The sequence below is a fragment of the Ammospiza nelsoni genome, chromosome 13, assembly GCF_027579445.1.
Source record: "Ammospiza nelsoni isolate bAmmNel1 chromosome 13, bAmmNel1.pri, whole genome shotgun sequence".
Taxonomy (NCBI): Eukaryota; Metazoa; Chordata; class Aves; order Passeriformes; family Passerellidae; genus Ammospiza; species Ammospiza nelsoni.
Window position 1 is genome coordinate 21,333,845 of NC_080645.1, and position 15,826 is coordinate 21,349,670.

General features: G+C 71.4%; 4 protein-coding genes across 5 annotated transcripts; 2 read left to right on the forward strand and 2 right to left on the reverse strand.

Moving 5' to 3' along the window:
* The first annotated feature begins 1,308 nt into the window (after window positions 1-1,308).
* On the forward strand, window positions 1,309-6,389 carry TUBB3 (tubulin beta 3 class III). Its single transcript, XM_059481224.1, has 6 exons — window positions 1,309-2,249; window positions 2,380-2,931; window positions 3,036-3,246; window positions 3,821-3,929; window positions 4,691-4,801; window positions 5,108-6,389. Exons 1-6 carry the CDS (start codon window positions 1,309-1,311, stop codon window positions 6,181-6,183), a joined length of 3,000 nt encoding a protein of 999 aa, XP_059337207.1. The 3' UTR covers window positions 6,184-6,389.
* A 520-nt stretch (window positions 6,390-6,909) lies between these two features.
* On the reverse strand, window positions 6,910-7,980 carry LOC132078903 (uncharacterized). The gene is made up of 2 exons (XM_059481225.1): window positions 7,702-7,980; window positions 6,910-7,626 (listed from the first exon to the last, which is right to left on the reverse strand). Exons 1-2 carry the CDS (start codon window positions 7,978-7,980, stop codon window positions 6,910-6,912), a joined length of 996 nt encoding a protein of 331 aa, XP_059337208.1.
* A 267-nt stretch (window positions 7,981-8,247) lies between these two features.
* Window positions 8,248-12,151, forward strand: DEF8 (differentially expressed in FDCP 8 homolog). The gene is given in 12 exon segments (XM_059481508.1): window positions 8,248-8,353; window positions 8,470-8,483; window positions 8,485-8,553; window positions 8,634-8,783; window positions 8,969-9,110; window positions 9,179-9,343; window positions 9,947-10,074; window positions 10,414-10,527; window positions 10,841-10,921; window positions 11,119-11,259; window positions 11,349-11,458; window positions 11,538-12,151. Coding segments are annotated over 12 exon segments (1,323 nt in total). The 3' UTR covers window positions 11,641-12,151.
* Window positions 12,152-12,484: 333 nt separating this feature from the next.
* On the reverse strand, window positions 12,485-14,624 carry DBNDD1 (dysbindin domain containing 1). Of its 2 annotated transcripts, XM_059481669.1 has the most exons (4): window positions 14,542-14,624; window positions 13,595-13,741; window positions 13,103-13,243; window positions 12,485-13,015 (listed from the first exon to the last, which is right to left on the reverse strand). In XM_059481669.1, the coding sequence occupies exons 1-4, from the start codon at window positions 14,588-14,590 to the stop codon at window positions 12,840-12,842; spliced, it is 513 nt and encodes a 170-aa protein (XP_059337652.1). In that variant the 5' UTR covers window positions 14,591-14,624; the 3' UTR covers window positions 12,485-12,839. The 2 variants fall into 2 exon arrangements, with proteins under 2 accessions (XP_059337652.1, XP_059337651.1); XM_059481668.1 differs by having other exon boundaries at window positions 12,485-13,243.
* Between the last annotated feature and the right edge of the window lie 1,202 nt (window positions 14,625-15,826).

Sequence of the window (15,826 nt, forward strand, 5' to 3'; positions counted from 1 at the left end):
GTGTGCAGACCCTGAGTCTCGAGCCAGCCCAGCCTGGCTCCATTCCCCACTGGCACATCCAAATCCCATGGGATCCCAGCCCCGTAATTTGGCACCGGGTCAGCTGGGCCCCCACGCCAGGTGTGTGCAATGCAGCCGAGCCGTTTCCATCCCTGTGCCCCCATGCCCAGTGTGTGTGTGCAGCTGAGCCATTTCCATCCCGGTGCCCTGGCCCCTGTGCCCGGTGTGTGCAATGCAGCCGAGCCGTTTCCATCCCTGCCGGAGGGAAGGGCTCCCCAGCGGAAGCGGGCACCCGTGGGAGCGGCCTGCCCGCGGAGCTGTGAATGGCTCTTTGGCAGCCCGCGGCTCCAGGCATCAACACGGACCCAAGACACATGATGGTCAGCTGGGCCCTGTCCCCGCAGCCTCCCCGCGGCGCCGTGCCTGCTGTGTCCCATTTAACCGTGCCCTGCTCGATCCCTATCGCGTCCCGTGCCCGCCCCGCTGTACAGCGTCTCCCCTGGGGCCGTGGGAATGGGACCCTCCCAGTGCCAGTGCGTGGGACAGCCTGCATCGGGCCGTGCAGAGGGTCCTGCAGGGGTCCCCGAGGGCATGGATAGCTCAGGGAGTGTGGGTGACCCCCACAGCAGGTGGGACCCCCCAAGACACGAGTCCCACGGGGCACACTGACCCTCTTAGGACACACAGGCCTGCAGGGCACGGGGGACCCCTCAAGCTGTGCAGGCCCCCAGGGTTCAGGGGTCCCCCCCAGCAGACACAGGGCCTCAGGACGCGTGGGGACCCTAAGGTGCACAGTCCCCCAGGGCACAGAGGACCCCGATGGCAGCACCCCCGCACATCGGGATGTGCGTGACCCCAGGGGTGCATGGACTACCCCAGGGCCTTTGAGACCCCTGGGCACACGGTGATCCCGAGCAGTCGGGGTCCCCAGGGCCACCCTGGGGGTGTCTCAGCCCTGGCCTCGGCAGCATCCCACTCGCTGCCAGGGTGCCTCCCTCAAGCAGGTGCCCACCCTCCTCGGAGGAGGAGCTGCGGGAGCCGCTTTAAAGTGGGGCAGAGAAAGGGCCCTTTCTTCCCCTGCACCCTGGGCTGGCGGCGTGGGACGCCGGGCAGCGCTGGCACAGAGAGCCGCGCCCGAGGGTCCCGGCGGGCACACGGCACCCCCGGCACGGCCCAGGCCTCCCGTCCCCAATTCCTCGGCATCCCCTGGGCCTCGCCGCCGGGCGCCGCGGGAGAACTGGCGGGGCACAACGGGGGCTCGGGGGCTGCGCGGGTGCCGCGGGGGGCCCCGGGGCTGAGGAGGGGCTCATGTCGACGCTGGCCCCCCTGCGTCTGCTGCGCGAGCCCTCGAATGCCAGCGAGGGCAACCACAGCAACGCCACGGTCGGGGCCGGCGGCGGCTGGTGCCAGGGGCTGGACATCCCCAACGAGCTGTTCCTGGCGCTGGGGCTGGTGAGCCTGGTGGAGAACCTGCTGGTGGTGGCCGCCATCCTGAAGAACAGGAACCTGCACTCGCCCACCTACTACTTCATCTGCTGCCTGGCGGTGTCGGACATGCTGGTGAGCATCAGCAACCTGGCGGAGATGCTCTTCATGCTGCTGCTGGAGCACGGGCTGCTGGTGATGCGCCCCAGCATCGTCCGCCACATGGACAGCGTCATCGACACGCTCATCTGCAGCTCCGTGGTCTCGTCCCTCTCCTTCCTGGGGGTCATCGCCGTGGACCGCTACATCACCATCTTCTACGCCCTGCGCTACCACAGCATCATGACCCTGCAGCGTGCCGTGGTCACCATGGCCAGCGTCTGGCTGGCCAGCACCGTCTCCAGCGCCGTCCTGATCGCCTACTACCGCAGCAACACCGTCCTCCTCTGCCTCATCGGCTTCTTCCTCTTCATGCTGGTCCTCATGCTGGTGCTCTACATCCACATGTTCGCCCTGGCCCGCCACCACCTGCACAGCATCTCCAGCCAGCAGAAGCCGCCCACTGCTCATCGTGGCAGCAGCCTGAAGGGCGCCGTCACCCTCACCATCCTCCTGGGCGTCTTCTTCATCTGCTGGGGGCCCTTCTTCTTCCACCTCATCCTCATCGTCACCTGTCCCACCAACCCCTTCTGCACCTGCTTCTTCAGCTACTTCAACCTCTTCCTCATCCTCATCATCTGTAACTCGGTGATTGACCCCCTCATCTACGCCTTCCGGAGCCAGGAGCTCCGGCGGACGCTGCGGGAGGTGGTGACGTGCTCCTGGTAGGCAGCGGGACACGGTACCGGCACGGCCACCCCCACCCTGAAACGGACAGACGGATGGACTGACGGACGGACGGGACGAACCGCGGGGCGCCCGGTCCGGGCGAGGGACTCGCGGTTCCCAATAAAGGCTCTTTGCAGTGACGCTGTGGCTGGCATCGGGCGGCCCCGGGGAGCCCCGAGGGGAGAGGTCCCTCCCGGTCTCGCCGGTCGGTCAAGGGTCACTTGGTCCCGGAGGGAAGCGGGAAGGACCGGCTGGGCGGCGGGAGGCTGACCCTAGGCGGGGGGTGGTCCCGGCCGCCCCCGGACAAAGGGCCCATCACCGTCGCCTTTGTTCTCGGGCCGCGCCCGCCGCCGCCCACCTCGTCACCGGCACCGGCACCGCGCCCGCTCCCGCGGGGTCGACCGCCGACCGGGACCCCCAGGGTGGCCCTCCCGTACCCCGTCCCTACCCCTCCCGTTCCGGGACACTGTTAGGAGGGGTGTCCCCTGTGTGTCCCCCCGCCCCGCCGCCGCCGCCGCCCCGGGATGCTCCCGATGCTCCCGCCGCCGCCGCCGGCCGGTCCCAGGGTCCCCGCACGGGTCCCGGGGTGTCCCCGCTCCCCTCGGGTGCCGGGAGCGCCCCCCGGGCCGTGCCCCCCGCCCGTGCCGGGTCCCCGTTCCGCCGCGGCGGGGCGTGGCCGTGGGCGGGGCCGGGCGGGGCGTGGCGGGCGGTGCCGGTGCCGCAGGGCTGTTGCGGCGCTGCGGCGGCGGCCGCTGATTGGCTGCGGCCCGCGGTGACGTCAGCGGCCGGCCCGGTGCGGCGGCGGGAGCCTATAAAGGATGCGGCGTTGGCCGCGCCGCCCCCCGCGCTCCCGGTGCCGCTCCGCTCCGGTGCCGCTCCGCTCCCGGCCCCAGCCCGCTCCCGTCCCGTCCCGCTCCGCTCCGGCCCGGCCGCACCATGAGGGAGATCGTCCACATCCAGGCGGGGCAATGCGGCAACCAGATCGGCGCCAAGGTAACGGCGGCGCCGCCCCGCCCGCCGCGGCGGAGCCGGGCGGCGGACAAAGGCAGAGCCGCTCCCCTCCCCCCCCGCCGCCGCACCGGGAGGACAAAGCGCCCCGCCCCCCCCGCGCCCCCCGCCCCCCGCCTTTGTCCGTCAGCACCGCGGACAGCGCCCGCCGGGCCCCGCCCGGGATCCCGGTGCCCCCCGCCCTACCCAGCCCCGCTCGGCGTTTGGGGGTCCCGGTGCCCCCCGCCCTGCTCGGCATTTTGGGTGTTTGGGGCATCCCCGTGTCCCCGCTCCGCCGAGCCCCGTCCCGGGGTTTGAGGAGTCCCGATACCCCCTCCCTGCTCGGCATTTTGGGTGTTTGGGGATCCCGGTGCCCGCCGGGACCTGCCCAGCGGTTTGGGGAGTCCCGGTGCCCCCCGCCTGTCTCTGCCCGGCGATTTCACTGTTTGGGGAGTCCCGGTGCCTCCTGCCCCACCCAGCCCTGCCGAGGGATGGGAGGATCCCGGTGCCCCGTGCCTCGCCCGGGGTTCTGGGGATGTTCCAGCGCCTCCCACCCCGCTGAGCTCCCCGTCCTCCCCAGTTCTGGGAGGTGATCAGCGACGAGCACGGCATCGACCCCAGCGGCAACTACGTGGGGGACTCGGACCTGCAGCTTGAGCGCATCAGCGTCTACTACAATGAGGCCTCTTGTAAGCGACCCCCCCTGGGAACACCCCCGACAGGGCAGCCCGGAACCCCCACCCCGGGCTGGGAGGGGCCCCGGTGTGACCCCACAGTGCAGGAGGAGCTGGGGCTGCTGGGGTGGGCAGGGGGGCAGACAGACAGACAGACCCACCCTTGGAGGTGTGGGGTGGGCGGGCAGGTGCACCCACCCCGTGGGACCGTTTCGTTTGGGGCAGGGGGAAATGGTGAACCCCCAGTTCCACGGGACCCTGCGGTTTGGGAAGGGTCACACACAGCACCTGCACCCAGCCCTCTTGGACCCCGGGAGGGCAGACACGTGCACCCACCCCTCAGACCCTGTCCTGTGGGGGGACAGGGGCCCCCAAATTCATGGCACCCTGTAGTTTGGGTGGGGGCATGACACATGTACCCCCCCCGCGGGACACTGTGCCATGGGAGGGGGACACCACACATGCACCCAGCCCACGGGAACCTGGGGTTTGGGGAGAGAGGGACACCTGTGCTCCCCCTGTAGGATCCTGTGGTGAGGGACGGACAAAGCACCGACATCCCCCAGCCCACGGGGAACGGGGGCAGACATTGCACCCACCCCATGTGACCCCCATTGTTTGGGGGTAACGAGACAAGCACCACACCAGGAGCCCCTGGGATGTGGGGAGGACATGACCTGTGTACCAGCCCCGTAGAACCTGCAGGGCGCTGGGAACACCTCTGGGGCGGGATGGGGGGCAGCACAGGTCCCCTCCCATCATGGGGTCTCTCTCAGCTCACAAGTACGTGCCTCGCGCCATCCTGGTGGACCTGGAGCCGGGGACGATGGACAGCGTGCGCTCGGGTGCCTTCGGCCACCTCTTCCGCCCCGACAATTTCATCTTTGGTAGGTCCCCGGGGAGGGAGGGGTGAACCGTCCCCCGATGTTCCCCCGAGCCCCAGCGCCCTCGGACCCGCCGGGCCGGTCGCCGTCCCCGGGGCTCTGGGCGGGCACACCCCTCCCGCGCCGCGGGGCCCGGCACCGCCGGCTCGCCGCCAAACCTCTGCGGTTCCCGCTTCCCACCCCGCCCCGGCGTCAGATCTGCCGGTGCTGCCGGCGGCAGCGGCTGGGCCAGCCCCGATCCTCTGCCGGTGCCCTCGGGCTGTGGGCGTGGGGGGCCGGCGGCCATCGGAGCCTCTGTTCTCTTCCCAGGGCAGAGCGGTGCCGGCAACAACTGGGCCAAGGGGCACTACACGGAGGGCGCCGAACTGGTGGACTCGGTGCTGGACGTGGTGCGCAAGGAGTGTGAGAACTGCGACTGCCTGCAGGGCTTCCAGCTGACCCACTCGCTGGGCGGGGGCACCGGCTCGGGCATGGGCACGCTGCTCATCTCCAAGGTGCGCGAGGAGTACCCCGACCGCATCATGAACACCTTCAGCGTGGTGCCGTCCCCCAAGGTGTCGGACACGGTGGTGGAGCCCTACAACGCCACGCTGTCCATCCACCAGCTGGTGGAGAACACAGATGAGACCTACTGCATCGACAACGAGGCGCTCTACGACATCTGCTTCCGCACCCTCAAGCTGGCCACCCCCACCTACGGCGACCTCAACCACCTTGTGTCGGCCACCATGAGCGGCGTCACCACCTCCCTGCGCTTCCCCGGCCAGCTCAACGCCGACCTGCGCAAGCTGGCCGTCAACATGGTGCCCTTCCCGCGGCTGCACTTCTTCATGCCCGGCTTCGCGCCGCTGACGGCGCGGGGCAGCCAGCAGTACCGCGCCCTCACCGTGCCCGAGCTCACCCAGCAGATGTTCGACGCCAAGAACATGATGGCAGCGTGCGACCCCCGCCACGGCCGCTACCTCACCGTGGCCACCGTCTTCCGCGGCCGCATGTCCATGAAGGAGGTGGATGAACAGATGCTGGCCATCCAGAGCAAGAACAGCTCCTACTTTGTTGAGTGGATCCCCAACAACGTCAAGGTGGCCGTGTGCGACATCCCGCCGCGGGGGCTGAAGATGTCCTCCACCTTCATCGGCAACAGCACGGCCATCCAGGAGCTCTTCAAGCGCATCTCGGAGCAGTTCACGGCCATGTTCCGCCGCAAGGCCTTCCTGCACTGGTACACGGGCGAGGGCATGGACGAGATGGAGTTCACCGAGGCCGAGAGCAACATGAACGACCTGGTGTCCGAGTACCAGCAGTACCAGGACGCCACGGCCGAGGAGGAGGGCGAGATGTACGAGGACGACGAGGAGGAGTCGGAGGCGCAGGGCGCCAAGTGACGCCCGCCGCCCCCGGCACTGCCCGCGGCCCCCCGGCTTCGCGCTGCTGCACCCCCGGTGCTGCCCCCCGCCATCCCCTCAGTGTCTCCTGACCCTGGTCCCCCCTGAGCCGGCTCGGCCCCTCGCCCCCCTTCCTACCTCCCCCCTTTTCGTTTTTTACTGGTTTGTGTCTTATTATTTTTTTTGAATACTTAATAAATTTATTGCTGTCCAGGTAGTACCTGTGTGTGCCTGCTGGGTAGGGGGGATGGGGGACACCCACACCGTTCAGCACCCCCAGCCATTCCCAGGCAGAGGAGGCGTTTGGGAAGCCCCCATACAGTGCCCCCCACCCTTCTGCCCCTCAGGTCCAGCTGCCCCAGGCAGGCTGTGCCTTTGTCCCCACTGTCACCCTTCTCCATGCTGGGGGGGTGTGGCCCTGTGCCAGGACACAGTTGGCCCTTTGTTCCCCAATCTGAGGTGGTAGCACAGACCTCGGGGACCCCAGGGTGTTTCCCCAGAGCTCAGTGTGTGCCCAGTTGTGGAGCACTCAGGACACTCCTGGCTCTGAGCCCCCGGCTTTGGAGGCCATTGGCCAGAAGGGCTGTGGGCTATAGGAACAGGGGCTGTGGGGATGGGGACAGTGGGAACGGAGGCTGTAGGGGTGGGGTCTGTAGGGGTGGAGACAGTGGGGATGGAGGCTGTGGGTTGTGTGGATGGGGGCTGTAGGGACAAGGTATGGTAGGGCTAGGGGTTCTGAGGCTGTCGTGGTGGGGACGGTGCAGATGGCAGCAGTGGGGCTGTCGCGGTAGGGACAGTGCAGATGTCGCGGTGGGGACGGTGCGGGTGGCAGCAGTGGGGACAGTGGGGCTGGCTGTCGCGGTGGGGATGGCAGCAGTGGGGCTGTCGCGCTGGGGACAGTGGGGCTGTCGCGGTGGGGACGGTGCAGATGTCGCGGTGGGGACGGTGCGGCTGTCGCGGAGCGGCCCCGCCCGGGCGCGGCGGGTGCAGTGCGGTCTGCCGGCCGACAGGTGGCGACAGCACGCAGGACGAGAGGGGCGGAGCCTTCTGGGGCGGGGCCTCGCAGGAGGCGGGGCCATATAGGGGGCGGGGCCTGTCGGGCGCGGCGGCGCGCGCGGTGAGCGGGGCGGGGGCGCTGCCCCCTGGCGGGCGCGGGAGGGGCCGCGGGGACGGGAGGGGACAGCGGGGGACAGCGGGGGACAGCGGGGGACAGCCGGGGACAGCGGGGCCCTCCGGGGGCCGCGATGCGTGGACGGTGCCGGTACGTGGTGACCGCGGGCCGAAGCGGGCGGTGCCGGCGAGGCAGGGCGGGGGCACGGGCGTGGGAGGCGGAGAGACGCGTCTGTCCGCGGGGACGGACACGGGGACAGGGGCGGGAGCGGAGACGGGGTATGGTGCCAGCAACGACGTGTCGGGGACGGGGACGGTGCTGGGGTGGCGGTGCTTGTGACAGGATGCCGGTGCCGGTGTGTCGGTGCCGGTGCCGGTGTGTCAGTTCCGGTGTGTCGGTGTCAGTGCCGGTGTGTCGGTGCCGGTGTGTCGGTGTTTGTGGCGGTGCTGGGGTTTCTGTGGCCGTATCAGGGTGTCGGTGGCAGTGAGGAGGCGTCGGTACCAGTGCCGGTGCCCGTGCCGGGGTTTCAGCGCTGCTGTTGGGGTGCCGGTGCCAGGGCTGGTACCCCCGGTGGGTGTACCGGGGTGTTGCTGCTCCTGGGGAGGTGCCGGTGCTGAGGTGGCAGTGCCATGACAGGGTGTTGGTGACAGTGCCGGTGCTGCTGAGGTGCTACTGGTGCCTGGCATGGGGTGACTGCTGGTGCCAGGGTGTGGGTGCTGGTGATGCCGTGCAAGTGCCTGTCACGGGGTAGTGGTGATGGCATTCGGGGTGCTGATGGCAGTTGGGGTGCTGGTGCCAGTGCCAGTGCCGGGCTGTGGATGCCAGGGTGCCGGTGCCGGGCTGTGGATGCCAGGGTGCCCGTGCCAGGCTGTAGATGCCAGGGTGCCCGTGCCGGTGCCGCTGCCCGTGCTGGGCTGACCGAGGCCGTGTCCCCCGGCAGCAGGACGGTGGCGATGGCGTCGGACGAGCGGCTGGCCCGGTTCCGCCAGGCGCACCTGAACCCGTTCAACAAGAGCCCCGAGCAGGCGGAGCGGCCCGAGGGGGAGCCCCCCGCCCCAGGTGGGTGCCGCTTCCCCCCCGCCCCTCCCCGTCCCGCACGGGGGGCGCAGCCGGGCCCAGCCCCTGCTCGGGGGTGCGTTCAGCCCCCCATGAGCCCCCCCCCTCCCCCTTTGCAGCCCAGCAGCCGGACCCCCCCCCCGGGGGACCCCGAGGGCGCCCTGGACCTGGGGCTGGCCGAGGACCACTTCTCGCGGCCCGTGGTGAGTGCGGCGGGCGCCGTGGGGCGGGGGGCGCACGGGGGGCTCGGCTGACCCTCCTCTTGCCCTCGGGGTGCCGGCAGGGGCTGATCCTGGCGTCGGACGTGCCGCAGCTGCGCCGCGCCATCGAGGAGTGCAAGCGGGTGATCCTGGCGCTGCCCGAGCACTCGGAGCGCCAGAAGGACGCCGTGGTGCGCCTCATCCACCTCCGCCTCAAGCTGCAGGAGCTCAAGGTGGGGCTGGGGCTCTGTGCTGGGGCTCCGTGCCCGCACCCAGCCCTGGAGGGTTGGAGCGTCCTGCGGTGGTGGGAGCTGTCCCCACCGATGGCAGGGAAGGGATGGTGGAAGGGGTGACCCTTAAGGTCCGGCCCAAGCCATTCCGTGATTCTTTAGTTCCCTGACCCCTTTTCCCCCTGCAGGACCCTGGTGAGGATGAGCCCAACATCCGCGTGGTCCTGGAGCACCGATTCTACAAGGAGAAGAGCAAGAGCGTCAAGCAGATGTGTGACAAGTGCAGCACCATCATCTGGGGGCTCATCCAGACCTGGTACACCTGCACAGGTGCGTCTGGGACACCCCGCCCGTCCCCGCTTGCCCCCGCCCGCGCTGACGGCCGGCCGTGCCCCCAGGCTGCTACTACCGCTGCCACAGCAAGTGCCTGCCGCTGGTGAGCCGGCCGTGCGTGCGGGCCCAGGTCAGCCACCAGGCGGAGTACCAGCTCAGCATCTGCCCCGAGAGCGGCCTGGACAGCCAGGACTACCGCTGTGCCGAGTGCCGGGCGCCCATCTCCCTCCGTGAGCCCCTGCTGCCCGGGGGATGGGGAGCTGGGGGAGATGGGGGGAGCTGGGGGAGATGGGGGGAGATGGGGGACATGGGGGCAGCTGGGGGGACAGAGGGAGATGGGGGGGCTGGGGGAAGTGGGAGGATCTGGGGGAGCTGGGGGGGCTGGGGGAGATGGGGGATCTGGGGGAGCTGGGGGGCTGGGGCGGCTGTGGGTAATGGGGCTTGAGGAAAGCAAGGCTGGGGGAGCTGGGGAGTTGTGTTAGCTGGGGGCTCAGTGGGGCTGGGATGAGCTGAGAGCTCTGTGGGGTTGGGGCTGTTGGGCTGGGGGGTTCACGAAGCTCTGTGGGACTGAGGGTTGTGAGGATGAGGGGGCTGGGAGGGCTCTGTGGGGCTGGGGGAGCCCAGAGTGAGGGGCTGTGGGCTGGGAGGTGTGTGGGGCTGGCAGGAGCTGACTGTGGGCTCTGGGGGTGATGGGGGTCTGGGGAAGGTGACACCGGGGCCCTGCCGTGTCCCCGGGGGTTGCTGGGCGTGCTGGGGGCACGCACAGGGTGCGGGGGACGCAGAGGGCAGGGCGGCGGCGGTGCCAGCCCCGTGCCAGCCCTGTGCCACCGCAGGGGGGGTGCCCAGCGAGGCCCGGCAGTGCGACTACACCGGGCTCTACTACTGCTCCAGCTGCCACTGGAACGACCTGGCCGTGGTGCCCGCCCGGGCCATCCACAACTGGGACTTCGAGCCCCGCAAGGTGGGCTGGGGACACCTGGGTGTCACAGAGACCCCTGGGACAGAGCCCCTGAGTGGAGGCCACCGGGGGGCGTGTCCTTGTTTGTGGGGGTCCCTGGGAGGTGCCTCGGTGGGTACAGGTGGCTTGGGAGCTGTGTGCTTTGTCAGGGGGTCCCTGGGGGTATCTCCATTGGTTAGAGGTCACTTGGGGGATCCCATCCCTGATCTTGCATGTCTCTGGGGACCGTGGCCTTGTGTAGATGTCACGTGGGAGACCACAGCCCTGGTCATGGGGGCAGGGGGTCCGTGGGTGGTGGCACAGGGCTGGCAGGTGCTGAGGAGGCCCTGGCGGCGCTGGCAGGTGTCACGGTGCAGCATGAGGTACCTGGCACTGATGGTGTCACGGCCGGTGCTGAAGCTGAGGGAGATCAACCCACTGCTCTTCAACTACGTGGAGGAGCTGGTGGAGATCCGGGTGAGTGCTGGGGCTGGGGAGGGCACCCCAAGGGCAGGGGACACCGCAGGGGCCTGTGCAGCGAGCAGGAGGTGGGGGGACCCCAGGGGCACCCCACAGAGAGGAAGCAAGGTGGGGTGGGGGGTACGGCCCAGAGGGTGCCCAGACCATAACAGGGATGAACTTCACCCAGTCTGGTCTTTTTCTTGTCATGCTCCATTAACAACCCTGTCCCCATCCTGCCCCTGCCACTGCTGTTTGTCCTGTCCTTGGGAATCCTGCCCCACACCCATTCCTGTCCCCATTGCCACCCCTCCCACTGTGTCCCCTGCAGAAGCTGCGCCAGGACATCCTGCTGATGAAGCCCTACTTCATCACCTGCAAGGAGGCCATGGAGGCACGGCTGCTGCTGCAGGTCAGGCGGGAACCAGGGCCAGGCGTGGCAGTGGTGGTCACACTGTGGTGGCAGTCACACAGCAGTGATGGTCACACACTGATTGTGGGCGCACAGTGATGGCAGTCACACCTTGGTGGCGGTTACACCTTGGTGGCGGTCACACGACAGTGATGGTCACACCTTGGTGGCAGTCACAGCGCCCCTTTTCCCCCCAGCTGCAGGACCGGCAGCACTTTGTGGAGAACGACGAGATGTACTCGCTGCAGGACCTGATCGACATCGAGGCCGGGCGCCTGGGCTGCTCCCTCACCGAGATCCACACGCTCTTTGCCAAGCACATCAAGCTGGACTGCGAGGTGAGCCCGTGCTGGGGGGCAGAGCTGTGGGGACACCCCCGCGGGGCCAGGGGAGGGCTGGCAGGGTCACGCTGTCACCTGCTCCCCAGCGGTGCCAGGCCAAGGGCTTTGTCTGCGAGCTGTGCCGCGAGGGCGACGTGCTCTTCCCCTTCGACAGCCACACCTCGGTCTGCGCCGACTGCTCCGCCGTCTTCCATAGGTACCGTGGCACTCTGGGGCGGGCTGTGGGGCCCTGGGGGTGGCAGGGGGGTGACCCAGCACCGTTCCCCCCTCTGCAGGGACTGCTACTATGACAACTCCACCACGTGTCCCCGCTGCGCCCGGCTGAGCCTGCGGAAGCAATCCCTGTTCCAGGACTCCGGCACGGAGGGGGAGCCCTGAGGGGGTCTGCCCCCACTGTGGGGTCTCAGCCCCGAGGCTGCCCCCACCCCACCCAGCACAGGGCCCTGGGATGGACACGATCAGCCCAGCAGTGGTTTGGGGACTGGGGTGGGGCTGGCTCTGGGATCCCGTGCTCATGGACGTGGCAGCGCTGCCGGGAGCGAATCTCTGCTGGAGCCCAGCCCTTCCCGGGAGCACCGAGAGCCTCACCGGAGGGGCAGGATGGGGTTAACCGGGATCCGGTAAAGGCTCCACAGCGGCTCCTGCCGCCCCTGCCCGGGGCCGGGCTGCGGGCAGGGCTGGGGCTGCTGTGCTGTCCTGCAGTGGCAGGCGCTGGCAGGAGGGCTCAGCCCTGGCACCGCGGTGGGACCGAGTCCCTCCCACACACAATACCGGACTCTGGTCCCTCCCCAGCCCACGGCACCACCGTTACCGGGCCGAGCCCCGGGGGATGCTGCGGGATCTTCCGGGGCTGGACCGGGCGCGGTGCGGAGCCGCTGCCTCCCCTTCTCCCGGTGTTTCTGTAGCATTAAGGAGCCTCTTTGCGCAACCCAGCACTCGTGTCCCTGCTTCGGGCGGCGAGGGGGCACCGGGGGCACGGGCAGGAGGTGCCAAGCCCGGGGGTGGCAGCCCGGGAGCTCCGGCAGCCCCGGGCCGGTCCGCGGGGCGGAATTGCGCTGCTCGGGATGTGCCGCAGCCACCGCCGGTCTCCCGCCCATCGAGAGTGGCCGCTGCCCCGGTACCCGGTAGGGCCGGGCACCCCCTCCCCGCTGCTCCCGCGCCGTTCCGTGCCCCCAGCTCCTCCCGCTCCCCCAGCGGCGGCGCAGACGGGCAGAGGCCGGCGGTCGGTCGGTCGGTCGGTCGGTTTTACGGATCACAGCACTGCTACATCAGAACCGGGCGGGCACCGGCACCGGCCGCGCTCCGTCGGGCCGCGCCGAGCCGTGCGACCCGTCCCGTGCCCCCCCCCTCCGCCGCTCCCGGTGACCGAGGCCGTGCCGCTCCCGGGGGCCGGCGGGACCGGCCCGGTTTCCCCCCGGGGCCACCGGCCGAGGGCAGTCCGGTACGTCCCCGCCGCGGCGCCGGGGCCGCCTGTGCCCTCCGGGCGGGCTAACGGGAGTCCTGCGCCCGGGGCCGGGCTCCGTCGGTACCGACGGGACCGGCAGCGGCGCGTCCCGGTGTCCCCGGCGGGTCTGTCCCTACGGCTCCCGCGGGCGCTCGGCGGGCAGGAAGGCGTCCGGCGGTCCCGGCGGTCCCGGCGGTCCCGGCGGCAGCTCGGGGTCACTCAGGTGCTTCTTGTCCCGGCCCTGCTCCCGCGCGCGGGTCCAGGAGGGCGAGCGCAGGTACCCGGCCCGCGGCGGCGGCGGCTGCAGCCCTGCGGGACGCACGGCCGGGTGCGCGGTCAGCGGCGCCCCGGGGCGGGCGGACACGCCGGGAGCGGCGGCCCCGGAGCCCCGCTCACCGCCGGGCGTCTCTCCGGCCGCGTTCTCCTCGTCGGAGTCGGCGAAGACCTCGGCCAGCTCCTGGTCCGACATGTCGGTCAGCTCGGTCAGGTCCAGCAGGTCGAAGTGCACCTCCAGCGAGGACACGCTGCTCAGCGGCTCTGCGGGCACGGGGCACGGCTGGGCACCCACCGCCGTGCCCGCCGGGGAGCCGGGGGTGGCTGCTCGGGGCCCAGGGAGCTGGGGGTGTGAGGGGCTGGGGGCTAGCTGGGGACCCTAGGGGGGATCCTAGGGGACCCCAGGGACAGGAAGGAGACCCCAGGGGATGACAGAACACTGGGGACAATCGGGACGCCCCGAGGGCTGGCAGAGGACTCGGGTCAGGCAGGACACCCCGGAGCAGACCCGAGGTGCTGGGGACGGGCAGGTGACGCTGTGGGCGGGCAGACGTGTCAGGGACAAAGCAGGGGTGGCGGGAGCTGGCAGGGAGCGCGGCTCGGGGCCTCACTCACGTCGGCGCTCGGTGACCTGCAGCAGGCCGGCGCTGGGGATGGGGATGCCCCCCTGCTCCTCCGCGGGCACTCGGGGGGGCTCCTGGGCCGGGCCGTGCGTGGGGGTCCCTGCGGGGCGCTCCGGGACCAGCGGCTCCTTGCCAAGCTCTGCGACATCGGCACCCTCTGCCTCAGCGAGGGCAGCTCCCCTCGGGGTGCCCGGCTCAGGGCCGGGCACAGCAGGACCCCGGGAGGAGCGGGCACGGGCAGCGCTGCCCGAGCCCCTCGTGTCGGGGCTGGCAGCCCCCAGCCCCCGCCCCCAGCCCCTTTGTGTCGGGAGACAAAGCGCGGCTGTGCCGGGCCCGGACAAGGGCGGATTGTGCTGGGACTGTCCCCGCGGGGAGCGCAGGGACACGGCGGCCGCGGCACGGCCCGGCCCGGGGCACACGGTGCTGGAGCAGCCCGCGGCTGTGGCACGCGGCGGGGGCACAGCCGTGCCTCGGGGCCGAGCGGGCACCGGGGAGGCTCTGTGTGCCCAGGGGGGGAACACTGCACCCTGTCCCCGAGGTCAGTGCACCCCGTGCCACCACCGAACCGTGCCAGCACTGAGTTACCGGGTGGCACGGCTCAGGGATGGCATCGCCTCCCTCCCGCCGGGACGGTGACAGCAGGGCAGGGACAGAGACCTCCAACCCACGGGGGAAGGGGAGTTCCTGCTGCGCGGAGCTGCAGGACATGGGCAGGACAGCATGGGACAGCATGGGACAGCAGCGGGCCGGGAAAAGGGCTCCTCATCCCGGGAAATCGCTCCTCATCCCGCTCCAGAGCAGGGCAGGGCAGAGCGGATCCCCCCGCGCTCCCGCCCGCTCCCGCCGCCCGCCCAGCGCGGTGGGTGACACCGTGCCGTGTCACCGTGCCGTGTCACCGTGAGGAGCGCGGGCCCCTGCCCGCACCGCGCCCGCACCCACCGGGGCGCTGCTCCCGGCTGCAGAACTCCCCTCTGGCCTCCGCCTGCATGGTCCCGCCGTGCCACCGGCCGTGTCACCGGCAGTGTCACCGGGGCTCACCGGCTGCCTGGCGGGAGCGGGCCCGGGTCAGGGATCGCTCCCTCCCGCACGCCGTGCGCTGCTGACTCACGGCAACCGCAGAGCCGGGCGGCCGCCGGTACCGGCACCCCGCGGCACCGGGCACCCCGCGGCACCCGCAGCCCGCCCCGGGGGCACCGTCCCCCCCCCGGGCCCGGTGTCCCGCCGCTGCCCCGGTGCCACGGCCGGGGCTGCCCCGTGCGGGCTGTACGGCCCGGTCCTGTGCGGGCCACACCGGGAGGGACGGGCGGGCAGGGCAGCCCCGGCACCGCCTCTGCCGCCAGGTGCAGCCCCCCAGAACTGCGGCCCCCTCGGCACCGGCACCGGCACCGGCACCTCCCCGTCCCCGAGCCCCCCGCACACCGGCACTGCCACGGCCGTGCGGGGTGGCTGCAGGGACCCCCTGCTCCCCTGGGCACCCCAGAGTTCTGTGAGCACGTCCCGCGAGCCCCCACCGCCCCTGTGCACCCCGGGCACCCCAGTGTGCCCCCACATTCCCGGGGCACCCGCTGCAAGCCCAGGTGCCCGGTGCGCTCCCCTGCTCCGTGTGACCACCCGGCTCCGTGTGACCCCGCTGCCGCCCCTTGTCACCGCCCTGCACCCCCCGTCCTGCGAGCACCCCCTGCCCCCCAAACCCCCGGGGCACCCCGGGGCTCCCTCAGCGCCCCGAACACCCCCGCGTCCCCCCACGTTCCCTGGGTGCCCCACCGCTTTGTCCCTCCGTCCTCGGCTGCCCCGGCACGGACCCCCCCGGTTCCCGGTTCCCGCCCCCCAATCCCTCCCCGGCAGCCGGGCCCCCCCTGCCCGGCCCCTTTGCCCCCTTTGCCCCCCAGCGCAGCCCCCGCAGCTCCTCCCGCCGCACCCCCGCCCTACATCTCCGTGCGCGCCCCGCGGGGCCCGGCCCGGTTCCACGGCGATGGGCGTGCCGGTCCCACCGAGCCTCCCCGCTCCGCGCCCGCCCTCACCTCCGGTGCCGGCCGCTGCCGGGGCCGCCATGCGCCGGGCTCGGGGCTGATGCCGGGGCCGGTGCCGGTGCCGGGCCGGTGCTGGGCGGGCCCGGTGCCAGCCCGCAGCCCGCACGGTCCTGCCCGCCGCGGCGGGGGCGGGGACACCGGGGGCGGGGACACCGGGATGGGCGGGGCCGAGGGGCGGGAGCACCGGCGGGACA

What these genes read in the sequence shown, in the direction of transcription:
- TUBB3 (XM_059481224.1), top strand. Translation starts at nt 1,309, where the DNA reads ATGTCGACGCTGGCCCCCCTGCGTCTGCTGCGCGAGCCCTCGAATGCC. An exon ending in GAGGTGGTGACGTGCTCCTG is followed by an intron (nt 2,250 to 2,379) that starts GTAGGCAGCGGG and finishes TTCCCAATAAAG; the next exon opens with GCTCTTTGCAGTGACGCTGT. An exon ending in CGCCGCGGCGGGGCGTGGCC is followed by an intron (nt 2,932 to 3,035) that starts GTGGGCGGGGCC and finishes CGGTGACGTCAG; the next exon opens with CGGCCGGCCCGGTGCGGCGG.
- LOC132078903 (XM_059481225.1), bottom strand. Translation starts at nt 7,980, where the DNA reads ATGCCAGGCACCAGTAGCACCTCAGCAGCACCGGCACTGTCACCAACA. An exon ending in ACACCGGCACCGACACACCG is followed by an intron (nt 7,627 to 7,701) that starts GCACTGACACCG and finishes TCCTGTCACAAG; the next exon opens with CACCGCCACCCCAGCACCGT.
- DBNDD1 (XM_059481668.1), bottom strand. Translation starts at nt 14,590, where the DNA reads ATGCAGGCGGAGGCCAGAGGGGAGTTCTGCAGCCGGGAGCAGCGCCCC. An exon ending in CAGCCGGGAGCAGCGCCCCG is followed by an intron (nt 13,742 to 14,541) that starts GTGGGTGCGGGC and finishes CCGATGTCGCAG; the next exon opens with AGCTTGGCAAGGAGCCGCTG. An exon ending in GCAGGTCACCGAGCGCCGAC is followed by an intron (nt 13,244 to 13,594) that starts GTGAGTGAGGCC and finishes CCGTGCCCGCAG; the next exon opens with AGCCGCTGAGCAGCGTGTCC.